Consider the following 21,345-nt stretch of genomic DNA (forward strand, 5'->3'; position numbering starts at 1 on the left):
TCACCTCAACCTAGCTCTTCATCAAATTGAGCCAAACGGTTGGAGGTATCTTTTTGCCTACATGGTTCTGTGGCCACGTGTTCCCAAGGAGGAGCATCCTTTGTAACACCCTCAAAATTAGCCTTGCCTAACCTAGTAGGGTTATTGGCAATTACCCCACTTTAACCACCTTGTGACTAAATGAGGAATCACCCCTCTAAGCATTATCAGAGTTAATGCATAGGAAGGTGATATAAATCTCATAAACTATTAAACATTACAGGGACAAGTATATTCCACGAAATTAAAGACATGGAGCAACTAACAATAATACTAAACAAACCTGATAACAACATGTAAAACTTAAAGCAAAGTCTGTAGTGGCAACCGTACCACTCTTAGATTCTAGAAACATGCTCCCTATAAGAGTAAAAACAGCGTAAGTCTAACGACTTAATGTTGTGAAATTTTAATAATTCGTAAGTGCATGAATTTTTTTGCAATATAGGGATGCAAGTACGAGGTCGAACCCACAGGGAATTGTGTTTTCAAAAATTAAATTTATATCTAAACTAATTAAACCTTAACCTAGTTCCGAAAAATATTTGATTTTTTATTTGCAATAAAAAGAAAACATAAACTAAACAAAGCTAAATTAATCAAAAGATAAAGTACTAAGGTTGTGAAATCCGCACTCACCAAATCATAGTAACATGTTCCATGTTCATCAATATTATCTAAAGTTCTCACAATAAAATCTTAGGTATGTTTTACTTTCGCATCAAAGAGTTAATCAATATCATCTCATGTATCTATTATTTTACACAAATCACAAAAGAAATCAAATTTAAATCAAATCATCAGATGTACCTGTAAATCACAAGAGATATCCAATTTAAATCAAAACACCAATTGTATCCGTAGAATAAATCACAAGGGATATCCAATTTTTTTATGAATTAAAAACCAAGCAATCAATTGTATGAAATTATCTCAAATCATCAAATGTATCCTTGAATCACAAAAGATATCCAAGAATCATCTTAACAATTGATTTGAAGTAAAACAATTGAAATATTAAAACTCAATAAAATCGGATAATATTAACTTACATGAATACAATGTTACTCTTCATTGATGAAGCTTCATCCTCAACCTTAGTTGAGAATTTAGCTCCACATGACTATGAAAAATAAAACCTAAACCTAAGGAAAAACTAAACTAAAGGGGGAGCAAACTTGTGTAATTTTGGACTTGGTCTCCAGCCTCCTTTTCTTGAGGCTTAGCAGTCTATTTATAGGAGTTTCTAAGGCTTAAACCCCTAAAAAGGGTGTTGGTGCCAGCTTGTCAGATGAGTGCGCTCGAGCACATGGCCAGTGCACTCGATCACACTCGTGCATGAGTTCTTCCTTCTGCAGCACAGTGCTCACACGCTAATGACTTGTTGGTGGGCGTGGGTGCACTCGATCCTTTCCTTGATAGCTCTTTTTCAATTTTTTTCCAAACTTTTGCATTTTTCTCTTTAAATGCGTAGTTTTCCCTTATTAACATATAAAACATTAAAAACACAAAATTAACCAAAAACATTAGATTAGACACAGTAAAAGGATTAATAGATGTAAATTAAAGGGCTCAAATATGCAATATTTGGCACTCATCAAATACCCTCAAACTTACATTTTGCTAGTCCCTTAGCAAAACAAAACTAAAAATAAAATGAAAGCATAAAACATAAATCCTCTTTTGTGGGAGAGATGATTGCATTTCGCATATGCAACAAGCCTTTTAAAACACTAGGCATCCCTAGTGGACGAGTGAAGTCTCGTGAGGGTTTAACAGGAATGATATCCACAAACATTGTAGCACTATGTTGTTGAAAAGAATGTAATTTCACACAAACCATGGTTCTCATTCATAAGCAAACTTGAAAAGACAAACACCATCATCACAGTCATTAGGGCATCCAAAATCAAAGAACTCATAAATAGACAATTGAGACATCATATGTTCCGATAGCTGTAAAGTGAAAGTAGCATACAATCATGAGGCTTCAATTTAATATGATAAGTACTTCAAAATTCGTAGAAATCCCTATCAAATGAAATAACCAAGGCAAGATATGCAAATTTTATTTTATTTTTGCCTTTTTTTTTTTTTTTTGGCCTTTTTTTTTTTTTTTTTTTTTTGTAGGCTTTGCAATGCTTAGCTCCCTTAAGCTTTCTAATTGACCCATGTAACGAGTGTTAGGCCAATGACTCCTAAGTCATATGACTTTAGGGCACTAGATGTAGAAACATCCCTAAGGGCTTACTAACTCAAGTCAAAAAGGCTACGAAGCCAACTAGCCATACCATCAATCAACTTACACTTCACACCTTTTGACATGAACACTCAGAGCTTAATGAGGCAGAAGGTCCCGTTACTCAGTGAAAAACTCAAAATGATCTTCCCTTTTCTTTTTCTTTTTTCTTTTTTTTTTCTTTCTCTTTTTTTTTTTTTTTTTTTAATCTTGCAAGCTAGGATTATTCATCAGTAGGTCATCCAACAAACCTTAAAATAAACATGATTAAGCTCAAATATCATACCTCACAGAATATGTGCTAATGTGCTCATCATAATTCAACTCAAAACAAGTGAAGTCTCTTTTGCCCAAAAATAAGTCAAATGACTCAAATTCCTAATGACATAAAGATGTGTTAAAAACTTTAAGCGAGCCAATGAAATACAAACCACAGTTACAACTTAAATCATGCATAACAACAATATAACACAAATTTTTATTTTTTATTTTTAGAATAAACAGACAGATAAAAACAAACAGACAAATAAAAACAAACAAAAAGACAGCGTATTTTTTCATATTTCCAAACTTGAATTACATATTGTCCTCAATGTGTAGTATAGAAATACATTATCAGAAGTAAGGAAAAATCTGAGTGAGAACAAGGCCAGGGCATCCCCCAAACTTAAAATACCAGAACACCTGTCCAAAACTTACAACAATATTTTCTCACAGAAATAGGCATCATAAGATTAATAGCTGTTAGAAACAAAAATAAAATGACAAGAAATAAAAGGAAAAAGGAAAGAAAGAAAATATGCAGAAAATAAAATGGAAAAGAAAGTTTACCATACTTTCCTCGATCATTCGAATGTCCAACCAATCCATTCCACCATTTCTTCTTTAAAATTTGATAGCACTTTGGAAGGATGTTTCGCCATCTTAGGTTGCCAACTTGCTTGCTTCGAAAGATCTTCTTAGGAAGATGGTTCCTAAATTTGCGCGCTTGTGTTCATAAGTCCTTGAGTATCTTTACAGAAGATGGATCTTTGAGACATTGAGAAGCTAAAGCTTTGGGTTCATGATGTGTCTCAAGAGGGACAATGCTGAAAGAATGAGCTTCATTACTCACTTCCTTGTCATTTGACAGATTTCAATTTTATGGGGACTCAATTTTCTCTGTGTGCTCAACTTGCTCCTCTTCTTCCTTTTCGTGGTTATCAATGATGAGTGCCAAATAATGTATATTTCAGCTCCTTAATTTGCATTTGTTAATTCTTTAGCCTTATTATTTTTTAATGTTTGTGTTAGTTATGGTGTTCTAGTGTTTTGCAGGTTGTTAAGGGAAAACTACAGATTTAAGCTGAAAATTGCAAGAAACTGGAAGCAAGTGCATTTTTGGAAGTAGGATCGAGTGCACACTTCTAAGCTCAAGCACATATGCACTTGATCACAGAAGTCTTGCCCTTGAGCGCATACACACCCACAGAAATCCAACAGTGCGCAAGCGCTGCATCGCATCGCAGGATGAGTGATACATGATCAAGTGCGATAGAGCACAGCAAGTGTGCGCTCGAGCGCACTCGTCCGACCTGGCAGCGCTGAAACCCTAATTAAAATTATAAATATCATTCTTTTCATTGTAAACGCACCAAGGGGGCGCCATTCAGTGTATTTTTCGTCTTGTTGACATTTTGCAGTTCTGAAACGATTTCCCTTTGTAAGTTTCTTTGTTTCCATGAATTCAATTAGTATTTTTATTCTTTTTGTAGTCATGAGAGGCCAGAATCTTCAACTAAGATTGAAGATGAAGCCTCAGCATTGATTAGTTTCATATATCTCATGTATGTTCGTACAATATATATATATGATGTTCTATTTCAATTCAGTTATTAGATTAAACCATTTTAATTGATTGTTTAATTATTTGTTTGATTAAATGTTGAATATTCATTATATTTCATCCAACAGATACGCTGAATCTTTTGACTGAAACTGGATATCCATCGTTTTTCATAATTCAAACCGATACATTAGACGTTTTGGTCTCAGTTGGATAGTCATTATGATTTGTAATTAGGATGGATTCATTGAATGTTTCAATAGATTAATTTTATAAAAACAATAGAACATGCATATGGTTTAATTGGTTGTCGAGTGTATGACAAACACATGAGAATGTATGCTTTAATTTGGTGAAGTGGATTCTGAAAACCTTAGTGCTTTTTATCATTTTGCTTTAATCAATTTAATTTTGTTTATCTTTTTGCGCAACAAATTCGGAACTAGGTTAAAATAGGATTAATTTATAAAGAAATTGAATTTCACGACACAATTCCCTGTGGATCGACCTCGCACTTGCATAATCTATATTGCACACGACTCGTGCACTTGCGAGTATCCTTTTAAAACTCACAAAAGGTTTTTGGGGCCGTTGCAGGGTGTTAGTTTTTGTGTTGGCTTAATTCAGTTTCAAAATGTAGGGGTTACTGTCCACGGACTCAAATACTGATATAAAATGCTCAGAATCAAATCTCCACCGTTGATAATGTAGATTCATGTGTTATGAACATTTTTGCAAAATTTCAGCTCAATTGGATTACAAACGCCGATCAATCGGAGCTGTTGATTAAGGGTGGATAGCATTTTCAAAATGTTGTTTTCTCCCCACTGCAAGCCATGTCTGAACAGGGTGCCAGGCTATCCGGATAGACTTTCCAGCAAGCATATTTTTGCTCCGTAAGGCCCTGTCCGGACAGACCATTAACCTGTCTGGACACCCCGTACCAATTATGCGCAAAAACGTGTTTTTAGTGGGTCTAAGTCTAAGGTTTGATGTACTAATATATATATACATCATTATAGAAGAGAGAGGCACAAATTTTCGCCCCCAAAGAGTTCATCGAAGGATGTGATAAGAGAGACCATATGTGGCGAGCGTTAAATTGAATCTCTTAGAGTTTTAGTTATTCATTTGATAAATCTACGGTTGAGAAGTCTATCGTAAGGGTCAGGTAAAGGAGAATCATGTTGAAAAAGATTGTGAGTAAGGAGACGAGTTGTAGGCTTGTCGATCTTACAGAGTCAAGGTCATGCAAAAGGTTATAAGTGTTCATAGTGTCTGTAATCTCTGAATAATCTTTTGATAGTGATTTCCAAAGTTTGGTTTCCCCGGAGAGGTTTTACTCTTAGATCGGTTTCTGAAAGGTTTCCTGTTCGTAACCAAAATATCTGTGTCTGCCTCTTTATTGCTTTATATATTTTGGGTGAATAAATTGTTTATTACTTTATAGTATTAATTTCGTATAAATTGTGATAAACACGTTTTTGGAGTCGGCATAGCGTTTTTCAATTGGTATCAGAGCGGGTTCACTCTGTTTGGATTAAATTCCAAAGTAAGATCTGTTGACTTCTGTTTGCTATGAATACTTCTCAATGGGAATATGATCTTATAAACTCCTTCAACAATTTGTTGGAAAAATTCACTCTTTTGAGACATCAATGCACAAATCGTTTGAAGGATTTTCAAGATCTTGAACATGTGAAAGAATCTATTGTTACTAAATTGTCTGAATCACATACTTTAATTGATTCTTTAAAATTTGAAAATCTTGTTTCAGGTTCTAAAGTTGATTTGTTACAGAATAAATTAAAAGAGTCAAAAACTCAACTATAAAAATTCTCTAGCAATTACCTTGAGAATATGTTGCATACTCAAAATTCTGATTGTGATAAATCTGAGTTAAGTTTTGATTGTCATGTTGCTTTGTCTTCTAACAATGATTCTACTTCCGAGATAATATTTGTTGAATTAGAAAAATTAGAAGACTTTTTGGTTAAAAGAAAAACAGCAGTTGCCTCGACCTCACAAGGTAAGAAAGTTAAGAAAATTCATATTGAACCTTGTGTATCTTACCCCAAGTATAGAGTCGTCCATCCTCCTAGAATCTACCTCTTAAAAGGTTTATCCCTACTTGTCATCATTATGGTAAAGTTGGTCACATTCGACCCAACTGTTTTAAATTGAAACCTCATGTTCATAAAAATAAAAATTCTGTTTCTAGGAAATAACCTTTGGGGTTATGCACAATGATGATGGGAGGTTTGTCTAGATTAGACAAGATTGAAAATGTTCCCATCTCTACACCTTCTTTCAAAAAGGTTTGGGTTAAGAAGGATTATACCATTCACCCATTGAGGGGGAGTGGTAGTGATCTCACCTAAATTTAAGTGAGTAAATAACATGTCTAGGAATGGTTGTTTTGCTTATTTTTGAAAATCCTAGAACATGTTGTTTTTCTTTGCTTTGCATTTTTTTGTTTTTGTTTTTGCTTTCTAGCTTATGCATTGCATTTTTTTTTTTTTTTGTTATACTTTTTGTGTGAAGACTGTATACATGTTTGTTTTGAGATTATTGTTATGAGGCATATTATAAAGGATTTTTCAAGGAATTCATAAGTTATGCTCTTTGAAAGGCTTATAGATGAGATGTTATGTGCGGACCACCAAGATTTTTGTCTACTTGCTAATCAAGTGTTCATGAATGTGTAATGTTTTGTGAAGACCTAGAAGTAATTATTAAACCAAATCATTATTTTGTAGTGGGACCTATAAGATGTGATAAAAGTTTAATGCTAAAGAACATTCATGTATTGCCTATTGTAATCTATATTCAAACATGTTGTTGTTCTTTGTTGCCCTTCTTGGTGGTTTATTTGTGTTAATAAATTTTTGAAAAAGGAATTGGTGTTGTAAAGATGTTTGATATGTTAAGATGGATATATGCTTTAAATGCTCTTTAATTGCTTAATTGGAAATCCTCTTAATTTATGTACCTATGGAATACACTTATCAAGCTTGAGTTGATTATCTTTATAATGAATTGTCATTGATCCATTCAAGTATGTGTTATTGTGGTACATTTCATTTACGCTATCTCTATGCACTTAAGCTTCAAGAAGGAATGTCAATCCATGACAAATTTGTTGTGTTGAACAAACCATATGCATAGGATGGATTTTTTTTGTGGGTTAAAATTGACCAAATGCTAGTTGAACCTAGAACCCATAAATTTCAGTTCAAACCCTTATATCTTGTACTTTAATTTTTATGAAAGACACGTTCTCAAATAGAAAATCTAAAGTGAAATGTGTAAAATGCCAAAATATTCCAAAAAAGAAATTTTCACTGTGTCAATTTTTTGTGATTGGCTCATCCATAATTAAAATTCCTGATGTAGTTATAAGCCTTGTGATAAGACTAAGGGGGAGAATATTGGATGAGGGTGACTGGGCCTTAGTAAGGTTTGACTTCTAGCCTAACAAGATATGAATTTCTTTCATATGGCTAGGAAGTTTTAATGTGCCTTCTTTGTCAATATATGTTTGTCTATTGCTTGACTCTTGGCTGTGGCTTATCACACACAACACATATAGCATAAATAGTGATGGTACATAATTGCATGACATGAGGTGCAACAAAGATTTTGTTTATTCATCTTTTGATACTCTTGCATGCTTTGAGTTTTTTTTTTTTTTTTTTTTTTGGCACATTCAACAAGAGCTTCTCCTAAATTACAATTTTTGATCATTTATTGGATACACTTTTCTTATGAATACTCCTGCTTGAAACATTTTCCCTTGTTGATATTGAGTCACACATTGAGGGGGAGTTTTTGCTGATGTTTCTTCATGATCTTGCATTACTTCATGCATGTTCTATTATCTGTGATCATGAGTTTTATTTCTATATTCATGTTCCATATATGCCTTGATGTATTTTGTGAAGTGTTTCAGGTAACATGAAGACCTTTTGTCATTATGTGACAAAAAGAGAGAGTAATTATGGGGAGATGATGGGATTGGCTCGACATTTTGGTTTTGTCACCGAATTGCCAAATGGGGAGTTTGTTAGCTCTTGTGTTGGCTTAATTCAGTTCCAAAATGTAGAGGTTACTATCCACAAGCTCAAACACTAATATAGAATGCTCAAAATCAAATCTCCACCGTTCATAATGTAGATTCATGTGTCATGAACGTTCTTACAAAATTTCAGCTCAATCGGACCACAAACGTCCATCGATCGGAGCTGTTCATCAAGACTGGATAGCATTTCCAAAATGTTGTTTTCTCCCCACTGCACGCCATGTCCGGACAGGGTGCTAGGCTATCCGGACAGGCTTTCCAGCAAGCATATTTTTGCTCCGCAAGGCCCTGTCCGGACAAACCATTACCCTGTCTGGACACCCCATACCTATTATGCCTAAAAACGTGTTTTTAGTGGGCCTAGGTCTAGGGTTTGATGTACTGATATATATATATACATCAATATAGAAGAGAGAGGCACGAATTTTCGCCCCTAGAGAGTTTGTCGGAGGCTGTGCTAAGAAAGATCATATGTGGTGAGTGTTAAATTGAATCTTTTAGAGTTTTAGTTATTCATTTGATAAATCTACGGTTGAGATGTCTATAGGAAGGGTCCAGTAAAGGAGAATCACGTTGAAGAAGATTTTGAGCAAGGAGATGAGTTGTAGGCTTGTCGATCTTACAGAGCCAAGGTCATGCAAAGGGTTGTAAGTGTTCCTAATGTCTGTAATATCCGGATAATCTTCTGATAGTGATTTCCTGGGTTTGGCTGCCCCGGAAAGGTTTTACTTTTAGATCAGTTTCTAAAATGTGTCCTCTTCATAACCAAAATATCTCTGTCTGCTTCTTTAATGCTTTATATATTTTGGGTGATTGAATTGTTTATTACTTTATAGTATTAATTCCGCATAAATTGTGACAAATAAGTTTTTGGAGTCGGCATAGCGTTTTTCACCGCGGAATTGTTTTTGTTTGTGAAATTTAATTTTTTGTCTCAATTGATTTTATTTTTCTACTAGTTATTTTCTTTTTGCAATTTTATTTTGTTTTTGTATGCAAAACTTTTTTTTTTTTTTTAACAAAAAAATAAAAATAAAAATAAAAAAATAAAGTGTATTTGGTTGTTTTAGTTTCTATTGCAGGTCTTGGACGAACATACCAGGCGAAGTACGCTCGAGCACACCTCACTCACGCTCAATTGAACTCAAGCATAAGGGTAGCAACCGAGCCGCGTCTATGCTCGACACTTCTGCGCCTACATTCAAGCGCACTGCACACGCACGCTCAAGGTGCACACCATTGCTGCTCGAGCGTACCGGTGCAGCAGCAACATACCAACGTGTGCCTGCGCTTGATCAGCCTTCACCTGCGCTCGAGCACACCTCTGCAGACAGCCTCAGCAAACCAGCAGCAGTTAAGTAGAAAAGTTTTTCAAATTCTTTTTGGTCTATTTTGTAAGCAGTTTATTTTCTGTTTTGTTTTTCTTTTCTGTTTTTGCTTTTCCCATTTTTGTGAATATTTTATTTTTGTTAGTTATTTTATTTTAGCATTTTTGTTTGGTGTATGCTTGGTCAAAGATCTTTGAACATAGAGTTGACATCTGTAGACCTCGAAATATAAAGAACTCTTAGGAGAAATCAAAGAGCATCTGTTGAGAGAGAGACCCTAGAGATGGGAAAATCAATCTGAAAATGTGGACTTTACCAGATCTCTTAGGGATTTGTTCGCACCAATTACGACAAATGCTCCTTCGTGTATCGTATTGCCTCCAACCAATGCCACCCACTTTGATCTAAAACCTCACGTCATCCAACTCCTACCCTCATTTCATGGTTTAGAACTTGAAAATCTTTACAGTCATGTGAAGAAGTTCAAGGACATCTGTGTCACATTCAAGTTTCAGAATTTTTCTAAAGATTCTGTCCACCTTAGACTTTTCCCTTTCTCTTTTCATGATAAAGCCAGGGCATGGTTGGACTCCAACACGCCCAGATCTATTACATCTTGGGAAATCTTGTTGAGCAAGCTTTACAACAAGTTTTTCCCAATGTCGAAAGTCAATGAATGCAGAAAGGATATTAGCTCCTTCACTCAAGAGGAGGATGAGAAATTAAGGGGTGGCTGGTCTAGGGTGGCTTCGGGCCAAACTGGGGTGGCCGACCACCCCTTAATTTTAAATTTTTTAAAAAAATTTTAAATTTAAAAAAAAAAAAAAAAAAATTTAAAACTTGGGATGGAAGCATTTTGAAAAAAAAAAAAAAAAAAAAAAGGTAAGAATGGTCGAATTGCAACAATTTGGAAGTTTGGAGGGTAAAGTGTCACTTTTTAAGCATCAGGGTTAAAAGTGTAAATGGGTGGATAATTCAGGGAGGTAAAATGTATTTTTTCCCAATAAACTAAGTAAATCAATAGATAAAGGCACTAAGAATGCAGAATCCACACTCACCAAATCATAACAGCATACTTTATTTTCATCAATATTAATCCGAAGTTCTCAAAATTTAAATCTTATGTATGTTAGAGAATTAATCAAAATCATCTCATGTATCCATTCATTGAACAAATCACAAGATGAATCCAAATTTAATTGAAACACTAGATGTATCCGAACAAGGGATATCTAATTTTTAGGCATATAAAACCAAGTAATCAATCATGTGAAATTATTCTAAATCATCGAGTGTATCATTGAATCACAACAAGATATTCAAGATTCATTCAACACGATTGAAAAGAAGTAAAACAATTGAAATAATAAACTCAATAAAATCGAAATAATAGAAATTTACATAAAAGTAACGTTGTTCTTTATCGATAAGGCTTCATCCCCAATCTTAGTTGAGAATTTAGCTCCGCATGACTATGAAACTAAAACTTAAACTAAAACCTAAACCTAAACCTAAACCTAAAGAAAAACTAAACTAAAAAGAAAAGCTGTGGATTACATTCTGTCTCCAAAATTGTCTCCCAAAACTAGTCTCTGGAATTGTATCTATTTTCTTGAATGCAAAGAGGTTTATTTATAAGCTTAGGAAAGTCCTAGAAGCCATATTAAACCTAGATAATTCGGAGGTCTGTCTCCTAGTCCAAATAGAAGTCTGAAATCGGAATAGGATTTGTTCAGATTTGTGTCCATTTATTGCGGGGCGATTTTGGCATAGTAACCGTCCAAATTAGGAAAACACTATTTCATAACGCATTGTAGTATTTTCAGTTAGCTTTTCAATACTACTATAATCATCTCAATCTGATATTTGAGCGAAACGATATGGTCAAAATACTAAGACGTGTACAGAATCTGAATTTTAAATCCAATCCAATTTTGACTCTGATTAGAGAAATTTTGATTTAATACTCTCCTTGATTGGGTTAAACTTAATCACATCATCTAGGTCTTTTCAAAGTATGATTTCTTCCAAACTTTGCATTTTTCCCTTTAAAGCTGCAGTTTTTCTTCAACAACCTACAAAACACTAAAAATACAAAACTAACACAACACATTAAATAACGATACAGCTAAAGGATTAACTAATGTAAATAAAGGGGTCCAAATATGCAATATTTGGCACTCATCAAACACCCCCAAACTTACATTTTGCTAGTCCCTTAGCAAAACAAATATTCATCAAAACATCAATTGTATCCAGAGAATAAATCAAGGGAAATCCAATTTTTAACAAAGAAAACTAAGCAATCAATTGTATTGAATTATCTCAAATCATGAGATGTATCCTTGAATCACAAAAGATATCCAAGAATCATTCAAACAATTGATTTGAAGTAAAACAATAGGGAAATCAAATCATTAAATTGGAAAGTACTACATACATGAAACAACATTACTAATCATAAGTGAAGCTTTATCCTCAACCTTAGTTGAGAGTTTCGCCTCTCATGGTATTGAAAGGCAAAAGGAAATTAATTGAATGCATGAAAATTGAGTACTTGCAAGTTCAAAACCCCAAAATTGAGATCTAAAAGCCAAGAAACCCTAAAACTCTTTTCTTTCTCCTCTGAAATTTCGTAATTCGTAGCCTCCCTAAACTAATATGATATTCTTCTATTTATAGGCTTAAAAACTAGGGCTTATAAAGGAATTAGAGTAAAAAATGGCGCCAAGTGAGACAAGTGCGCTCAATCGCACACTTGCTACGCTCGAGCGCACTCAAGCATACAGATTCCTCCAATTGTGCAGGCATGCTTGCGCACTGGGGCTTGACTTAGGTGTGCTGCGCTCGATCACACATGTGCTGGGCTCGAGTGTAGAAGCACTCGATCCCACGTCTGTTGGCAGCTTTTCTCCAAATTATGCAACTTTCACATAAAACCCACAATTTTCCCTTAGCAACCTACAAAACACTAAAATACAAAACTAACCCAGAATATGTAAATTAAGGAGTCCAAATATGCAATACTTGACACACATCATCGTGTGTGTGTGTGTGTGTGTCAACTAAGAAAACACATTATCGTGCAACATAAAGAATCAAAGAAGGTACTTTAAGGTCTTTTCAAAACATTTCTTGGTTTTGTAAGGAAATGAGTAAAAAGTTTGACATAGTGTCTTTTAAAAACTTACAACATCATAACAGCAATAAGAATAACATCAAGAGTATAAAAATGGGCAAGGGGTTTGGTTACCTTGGGTGATGGCCAACTCCCCCAATCTCTTCCTCTCTTCACAAAAACAATCCACACACACTAGGTTTAGGGTGTGTTTTGAGTGTAGGGGAGGGTGGGGTTGAATGGGGGGTATTTATAGAAGCTTGGGGCGTCGTATGCTCTGAAAAGTTGGAGAATGGGTTAAAACTACTTTTCAGGATGTCAACGTACATACTATACTATGGGGCGTATGTACTCACTAAAGACAGGAGCGTACGTACGGGTGGTCTCCTGTTAAGAACTGATAAAAATCAAAGTTCCCATAAATGGCGCCAAACTGTTGATGACAGTTTTCCATGGAGTGACACTGCACAAAATCCGAGGAGTCGTTGATCTATAAAAAGAGGAAAGTTAGGATAAGAGCTGCCAAGGTGTGCCGGCGGGGGATAGTTCCGATGCCTAAATCAGTATTTGATTTGAGAGAGGGAGAGCAAGTAAGCAATAAGAGAGCTCGAGAGATTTGTGATTACCAAATTATAAACTGGAGCTTCCCTTTTATAGGCATCAGGTAGCGGTTGTCGTTCCCCGATTCTCGGCCCCATGTTCCCGAGGATCCACTGTGCGCTATGTGTGGCGAAGTGGATCAAGGGTTATGGGCTACTCCACGATTATGAGATCGTGGGTTTGGTGGGTGGCTTAACTACGCTTATGCTGGACATGGGCTCCCGAGTTATCCTCGGGTACACGTGTCTCGATTTGGCGCTGACAGCTGGACCATGTTTTGGTGAACGTGGGACTTTGCTTGGGAGCTGGGAATGCACCACGTTTATTAGTGAACGTGGGGTTTCCTACATTTGCTGAAAGACCATTGTACTCTCGGTGAAAGGACTATTATACTATCGGTGGGTTGGCCATGGTTCGGTTTGGGCCGACTATATCTCGGTCTGGTCCTATCTTTAGTGGACTTGCACATTGGACCACGCCTAGAGGTCTGGTGGGCTTAAAGTTGCCGATCAATCACCCAACAAATTGTAAACCATAAATTCGGGCCATTCCGCGAGACTTTCCCTACACCTACACGGAATCGAATGGGAGCGAGGCATAATAGGGAACGTAAATCTCTAGAAATTGTAAGTCCATACAAGGCAACCTGCAAAATATCCGACCCAAATCGAACAAGAGGGTAAAAGTTTACGCGATCTACCATGTATTCCAGTCTCACATGAGCTGAGAACCAAGGTTTAAGGATATGGCGACCAACGTTAGAGAAGCCCGAAGGAGAAAGATCATGGAGCGAGGAGCCGACCGTTTAGCCCTCATATCGGGTCGGATCCAAACACTCCCTCCTTCTCTTGACGAGAATACAACAAACGCAGCCTCAGACCCATCATCCCAGCCTTTGCTTTCCAATGATCAGGATCTCCAACCTCAGGTCTCCAATCAAACCACTGGTACGCCCTCTCTCTTTCTCTCTATACTTTGTTTGTTTTGGATGAAAACTTTTCTTGGTAAAACGTTTTCTCGGGAAAGCAGATTGATTGTATTCTGCAAGTTTAGTAAAAGGGCATTGGAATGATGAGTTCATCCAGAAAGAGGAGTTCATCCAGAAAGAGGAGTTCATCAAAAAGTTTTATGGGATTTGTTGTTCTTGGTATATGTTATGTAATTATGATGTTGTAATTGACTTGTATGCTGTCCTACGCACTGTTAATTACTTGATTGATAGGCTCACATTGGATACCCGCGTGAAAGATTTGGATTGATTTTTTAATGGCTATTTATGGCATTTTAAGTGCACGAATTATAGCTTGTGTATGATATGATAATTTTACCCAAAATTCTCTACATAAGTACTTCATCAAGTTCCCATTTTAAAGAATTTATTCAAAATTGAAGAAAGGTTATGTCATAAATAGGATGTTTAGTATGGGTGGGCTGTTTTACTGGATGGATGTTTGATATGGTGGACCTTGGGTTTTTCTTCATGTTGGCATGTCCACATTGGAAACCTAATGATTTACATGTGATGTTAATGTGGGGTGCATCTGAAGGATTTTTATGGTTGTTTGGAGTTCTATTCACATATAAAGTTATGGCTGTTAGGGGTGGGTAATATATAAATAGGCTTCTAGTTAGGTTACAAATTCATACTTAAGTGAATGAGCCGTGGGAAACAAGGATCAAAGGACACAAATTTAGTGTATTAGTCAATAAGCTTGCCTAGAGCTCTAATCGGACTAAATTTGCGGCAGCACTTTTGGATATGGTATCAAGTTACAAATGACTCGGTTCTTGGAAACAGCGTAACAGTATGCGAGTTTGTATGTGTCCCAAATCTTGCCAAATAAAATATAATGAACCAAGTACACAAATTAAGATGTCATGCTTTTACTTCTGTGACATTCATAGTTTTCATCAGTAAATTATTGCTAAGTTTCATCATGGAAACCTGAAGGGTTAACTCTATTGTCTCAGCTTCACCTAACTGGATCAACCCAAAGAGCCATGGTGCAGTGGACTCTCTTCTGTGACTTGTTTGTTTTTATGAAGTTCTGCTATTCTGTGTAAATGGAATTTGAAAAATTATATTTATCACTCCATGCTCATGGGTCCCATGTTCTGCAGTTTCTCCTCAAGGAGAGGATGAAGCACCTGGTTCTTTGTTGCTGGAACGTGATGCCATCTCTAATGCCAGTCAGACTAATGCTTATGACGGTGGAAGCGATCTGCCACCTTCCTTAAACGAATCTGAGACGTGCATTGAAGCCTTAAGAACCCTTGCTGCCCCTGCTGCAGAAGTCAATGGCAAAGTGCAGCCAACTCTGGTCCCATCAATCGATCAAAATTCATCTGCTTCTACTTTGGCCTCAGAACAACATCTACAGCAACAAATACAGCGACATAGATTTTTCACTCCAAAGCAAATAACTTCTGCCATTGCAGCATCAGAGAATGTCCGCCTTTTGTCTTCTGTAACTGTAGCCCTTATAGTTGTATTATCATATCTAGGATTTCCGTTGCTAGGTACCTACATCATAAAGAGCATAAAAAGCTTTAGGCCGCTCTATCTGCTTTTGCTAACCAATGTGACGGTTGTGCTTGCACAACTTCTTTTTGGCAAACAAAGAGGTTTTCAAAGGCTTGCCATAGATGAAAATGAAACTAGTCAACTAAATGGATATGGTTGGGCTGAACAAGTAAGCCGGACTTTGGAGACAGGTCTGGTGATGCAGAAGGCATTTGATGCAGTGTTCATGGATTGCAGTGTCTATGCAGTAACTGTAATATGTGGCCTCTCCCTCGCACATTTGTTCAGCTAATCAGCTGGTATATTTTTGTTTGTTTACTTTCGTTTCGACCAGTTCATATCTTGTATGAATTCATCGTGGATGAAATTGGCCAACCTTTCCTAGAACAATTTATCCTTTGTGCACAACTTTCATTCTGTTTACTTGCCATTGCGATTCTTTTTGTGTATGAATGCATCTTTAAAGAGTGAAGATATAGGTTGGCATACTGTTTTTAGGACAGTGGATTATACGTGGTAAATTTGATGCTGGGGTTGTTGTGGCCTTTAAAAACTGAAAAAGTATTTTGCATGCTGATCTGCTGTTCATTTATGGGCATTAGGAAATCATACATGTATGAAATCACAGTTTTCTTAAGAACTGAATTGTGGTGCACTTGATATTAGGGTATCATCTTTAACTGGTAATTGGAATGTTTCCTTACAGTTTAGTTTGAAAGTTGCTTTCATAGAGCTGGAGAACATAACTCGCCTATGGGTGAGACAACAGCAACCTAGCCCTTTGATTGCATAAGCTAATAGCAAAATCGCCTATCAGGTTGACTGGATGAGTATTTTCATACATCATATAGTTTGCTAATTTTGGTAATTTGGTTCAGAGTGTTCCATCTGGTTGGTATTTGAAAGTTGTGCATACTTTCTCTTCATTAGATTAAATGGTCAGAGCAAAATTCCATCTGAAAGGGAGTAAAGGCAAAGGAAGGAACTGTGTAGGCTTTTGTATTTCCCACAAGTTCAACCGGATTGATCCCACTTTCGGTTTGGTTCATTCTTTTGAACTGCTGTCAATTGAGTTCAACTGAATTGGGTAGAATGGGTCAGTTCACTGGTTGGATCGATTTAATTTTATCAAATTAATCTTTTTTAAAAATAAAAAATAAAAAATTATATTTCACATTTCATAATTTTTTTAAATACCCAATTAATCTTTTATTTCTTGTATCAAAATATAAGATTTGCAATATTTAATTCATACATCACATTGGTTTGTATATTCATAGTATCTTCTCCTATATCTAATATGAAAAAATGTATTTCTGATCAAACTGGGTGAACCATCAATTTAGCCTCATCAACCACAAACAAAAACCAGATCATTTTGATTGAGGCACAGCAAATAAGATACTTGAATTACACAAATGTTGATTTTAACACAAATGTTGACTTATATCCTCCACTGCAACTTCTAGCATACCCTCGGTTCTGTCATGATGCAAAGCTAGCAGCTCTAGCATCCAAAAGATATCTTTTGAAAATGCTTTTGAATCATCGCCTGATACAAATTCTTGAACCACATTGTTAACCTCAATCAAGCTGCATCCTGGCGTTTTCTTCATCTTCTTGCTTCTTATGAGTTTCCTCATCCTTGACACGCCCTCCCACTTCCCAAGATCTGCATAAATATTAGAAAGCAACACATAGTTCCCTGTGTCATCTGGTTCATACTCCAGAAGGTGCTCCATAGCAATAACAGCGATCTCAAGATTGCAATGATTCCTGCAAGAACTTAACAAAGAGCCCCATATCTTCGAATCTGGCTTCATTGGCATCTTCTTTATTGTGTCGAGAGCCGGAACAAGGCACCCTGAGCGACCAAGAATATCGACTAAACAACCATAGTGTTCAATTTCCGGCTCTATATGATAGTCTTTTCTCATGGAGTCAAAGTACTTCAGTCCCTCATCCCACAAACCAGCGTGGGTGCAGGCTGATAAAATACCAAGAAAAGTAATTCCATTGGGTTGAACCTTCGCTCTCTGCATATCTTGGAAGAGTTTAATTGCTTCGCGAGCTTTCCCATGATTTGCTAGCCCTCCAATCATGGTACTCCAAGATATCACGTCCCTGTCAACCATTTTATCAAACAACTGCCATGCTTGATCAATGCAACCACATTTGGCGTACATCTCAATCAGGGCATTACAAATGTTAGTCTTGCACGAAAAGCCATTTTTGTCTGCGTACATGTGAATCCATTTCCCAACCTCAAGAGCTCCAAGCTGTGCACATGCCGGCAAAACTGACACAATACTAATCTCATCAGGCTCAATTCCTACCACTTGCATTTGGTGAAAAACATCCAAAGCATCCACATAGCACCCGATTCGAGCACACCCCGAAATCATCGTTGTCCAAGAGACAATAGTCTTGTTTGGCATATCCTCAAACATTGCTCTTGCCTTTCTCATCTGTCCCAACCTAACATGCCCAGAAAGCATACTATTCCAAGAAATTGCATTTCTTTCAGTCATGTCCTCAAACACTTTGTGTGCGTCTGTCAAATTGTCACATTTGGTATACATGTCTATTAGTGCATTCTCTATTATCAAATGCGACTTCGGCCCAAACTTACACAACTGGGCATGAACCTGCTGGCCCAGAAAGTGACACAAAAGCCCTGCACAGCACTTTATCACAAATGGGAAGGTGAATTTATCTGGAAAAATGGGATTTTCAGCTTGCGGATGTCTTAGCATTTTCTTGTACAAGACGACTGCTACACTAAATTTATGGTTGTGTGTGTAAGCTCTGATCATAGCATTGTACAAAAACCCATTTGGCTCAACCACTTGATTGAAGAGCAAACTTGCATACTCCATATTCCCATTGCTGTCACACACATCCACCATTTTTGTCAACAAGAAGTTGCTCTGTGACAGTGACAACTTCACAATGGGAGCATGGATTTTCTTCAATCCTTCCATGTTTACGCAGTTTCGCAACACAGGCACGAAAAGATCTTCCAATTCTCTAATGACAAAGGCGCTGGTTCTTGTTCCCATTAATGACTTTTGTTAAAGATCTTTGCAATAGTTACTACTAAGCAACTGAGTTGGAAAAATGCTATCCTATTTAATTTCGTGATATAGATGCGAACTTCGTGGCGCGGGGTACGAGCAGAAGTTCAGCTCTATAATAAATAATGAGTGAGCGACAGAGATTCGCGAATCTGCTGAGGAACTGTTCGAAGAATTTGTTACTTGAGCAGGGATTGCAAGGTCATGGGGCTGTAGTAAAAGTGGGGCTTGGGCTTGATTTGATGTTAAACAATGATCTTATAGATATGTATGGAAAATGTGGCAGAATAGACCTCGCTTGTGCTGTGTTCGATAGAATGCTTGAAAGAAATGTTGTTTCTTGGACATCTCTAATGTGTGGCTACTTACAAAATGGTAATGCCAACGGGTCGCTATCACTCTTTCGCAAAATGGGGTCTTCGGGCATTAAGCCAAATGAGTTCACATTTTCAACCAATCTTAAAGCATCATGGATTTTGGGAATCCCAGAAAATGGAATGCAGATCCATAGTGTTTGTGCTAAAACTGGGTTTGAATGGGTGCCTGCAGTGGCCAATTCTATCATTGACATGTACTCTAGATGTGGAAGAATTAGTGAGGCGGCTCAAATGTTTGACAGCATGCCGGTTAGGAATCTCATCACTTGGAATGCGATGATAGCTGGATACGCACTTGAGCGAAATGGTGATAGAGCTCTACTTTTGTTTCAGAAAATGCAAGAACAGGGGGAAATCCCTGATGAATTCACATATACGAGTACATTAAAGGCTTGTAGCAGCCTCGGAGCAATGCAGGAAGGAGCCCAAATTCATGCTTCGTTGATTACAAGAGGATTCCCATTTTCGGTTCAGACCACTATTGCAGGTGCCCTAGTTGATCTGTATGTCAAATGCAGGGACTTGATTAAAGCTCGGAGAGTATTTGATCAAATTGAAGAGAAGAATGTGATATCCTGGAGTGCACTAATTCTTGGTTATGCTCAAGAAGGCGATTTACTGGAGGCCATGGACTTGTTTAGGCATCTCAGGCAGAATAAACATCAAGTAGATGGATTTGTTCTTTCAAGCCTGATGGGTGTCTTTGCTGATTTTGCACTTGTAGAGCAAGGCAAGCAAATACATGCCTACACCATCAAAGTCCCATCTGGACTAGACATGTCAGTGGCCAATTCAATGGTTGATATGTATCTCAAGTGTGGGTTGACAGATGAGGCAGAACAACTTTTCGGTGAAATCCCGGTGAGAAATGTTGTTTCTTGGACAGTTATGATCACTGGCTATGGAAAGCATGGTCTGGGAAAAAAAGCAATGCATCTTTTCAACAAAATGCAATCGGATGATATTGAGCCCGATGGTGTGACTTATTTGGCCATGCTCTCAGCCTGCAGCCATTCTGGACTCATCGAAGAAAGTCATGAATACTTCTCAAGATTGTGTAGTGACCCAAGAGTTAAACCAAGAGTAGAGCACTATGCTTGCATGGTTGATCTCCTTGGCCGAGCCGGGCGCTTAAAAGAAGCTAGGAATCTCATTGAGAGCATGCCGCTAAAACCCAATGTGGGGATTTGGCAGACACTGATTAGTGCTTGTAGAGTACATGGGGACCTCGAAATGGGGAGGGAAGTAGGAGAGATACTTTTGAGATTAGATGGCGACAATCCGGTCAACTATGTGATGATGTCAAATATTTTTGCTGAGGCAGGTTATTGGAAAGACTGTGAGAGAATAAGAGAAACGGTGAAGAAGAAGAGGTTAAAGAAAGAGGCAGGACGTAGTTGGGTGGAGATTGACAAGGAGGTCCACTTTTTCTACAATGGAGAGGACACACACCCACTTACAGAGAAAATCCATGAAGTGTTGAAGGAAATGGAGAAGAGGATCAAAGAAGAGGTGGGTTATGTTCATAGGGTGAAGTTTGCGCTGCATGATGTGGAAGAGGAGTCAAAGGAGGAGAGCTTGAGAGTTCATAGTGAGAAGTTGGCAATTGGTTTGGCATTGGTTTGTGGTGGATTGGAAAATGGAGAAAAGAGGGTGATTAGGATTTTCAAGAACTTGAGAGTTTGTGGGGATTGTCATGCGTTCATCAAAGGTTTGTCAAAAGTTTTGAAGGTGGTATTGGTAGTGAGAGATGCAAATAGGTTTCACAAGTTTGAAGATGGCTTGTGTTCTTGTGGGGATTATTGGTGATATATTCTTTTCGATGCTGCGGATTCTTTTCTTGAAGGAAATGGCTTGTGTGCCCTCACCATTTGTGTTGCTCAAGAATTAGAAAATCACACACTTTTGGTCAACCAGATACTGTCCTTTTGCTGGAAACAAGGCCATATAACAGTTTTAGAAATAATATACCTTCTCTTTACAATCTCATTCATTCAGATTTTCCACATCTAGTAAAACAAACATATTTATTAATGTTGCATACTCAACTCTTATTTTACTTCTATATAACTGAGCTGATATGACAGTACCCATAAGTCCTTGGATTAGCTTTTATTAAAAGAGAAAAAAATACAAG

The 21,345-nt window shown here is 37.0% G+C and overlaps 3 protein-coding genes across 3 annotated transcripts; 2 read left to right on the forward strand and 1 right to left on the reverse strand.

Annotated features, from left to right (window-relative positions):
- Nucleotides 1-13,758: 13,758 nt before the first annotated feature.
- LOC132189840 (uncharacterized) lies at nt 13,759-16,230 on the forward strand. The gene is made up of 2 exons (XM_059604651.1): nt 13,759-14,177; nt 15,352-16,230. The coding sequence occupies exons 1-2, from the start codon at nt 13,976-13,978 to the stop codon at nt 16,044-16,046; spliced, it is 897 nt and encodes a 298-aa protein (XP_059460634.1). The 5' UTR covers nt 13,759-13,975; the 3' UTR covers nt 16,047-16,230.
- A 938-nt stretch (nt 16,231-17,168) lies between these two features.
- Nucleotides 17,169-18,827, reverse strand: LOC132189710 (pentatricopeptide repeat-containing protein At2g20540). Its single transcript, XM_059604486.1, has one exon. It carries the CDS (start codon nt 18,814-18,816, stop codon nt 17,182-17,184), a length of 1,635 nt encoding a protein of 544 aa, XP_059460469.1. The 5' UTR covers nt 18,817-18,827; the 3' UTR covers nt 17,169-17,181.
- A 108-nt stretch (nt 18,828-18,935) lies between these two features.
- Nucleotides 18,936-21,186, forward strand: LOC132189709 (putative pentatricopeptide repeat-containing protein At3g15130). Its single transcript, XM_059604485.1, has one exon. The coding sequence runs from the start codon at nt 18,957-18,959 to the stop codon at nt 21,015-21,017; it is 2,061 nt and encodes a 686-aa protein (XP_059460468.1). The 5' UTR covers nt 18,936-18,956; the 3' UTR covers nt 21,018-21,186.
- Nucleotides 21,187-21,345: the final 159 nt, after the last annotated feature.

This window comes from Corylus avellana, chromosome ca8 (assembly GCF_901000735.1).
Source record: "Corylus avellana chromosome ca8, CavTom2PMs-1.0".
In the NCBI taxonomy this organism is placed as follows: Eukaryota; Viridiplantae; Streptophyta; class Magnoliopsida; order Fagales; family Betulaceae; genus Corylus; species Corylus avellana.

Bases quoted from the DNA above. Each gene is read 5' to 3' on its own strand.
- LOC132189709 (XM_059604485.1), top strand. From the start codon at position 18,957: ATGAGTGAGCGACAGAGATTCGCGAATCTGCTGAGGAACTGTTCGAAG.
- LOC132189840 (XM_059604651.1), top strand. From the start codon at position 13,976: ATGGCGACCAACGTTAGAGAAGCCCGAAGGAGAAAGATCATGGAGCGA. The intron at 14,178-15,351 runs GTACGCCCTCTC...CATGTTCTGCAG, and splicing joins GGTCTCCAATCAAACCACTG to TTTCTCCTCAAGGAGAGGAT.
- LOC132189710 (XM_059604486.1), bottom strand. From the start codon at position 18,816: ATGGGAACAAGAACCAGCGCCTTTGTCATTAGAGAATTGGAAGATCTT.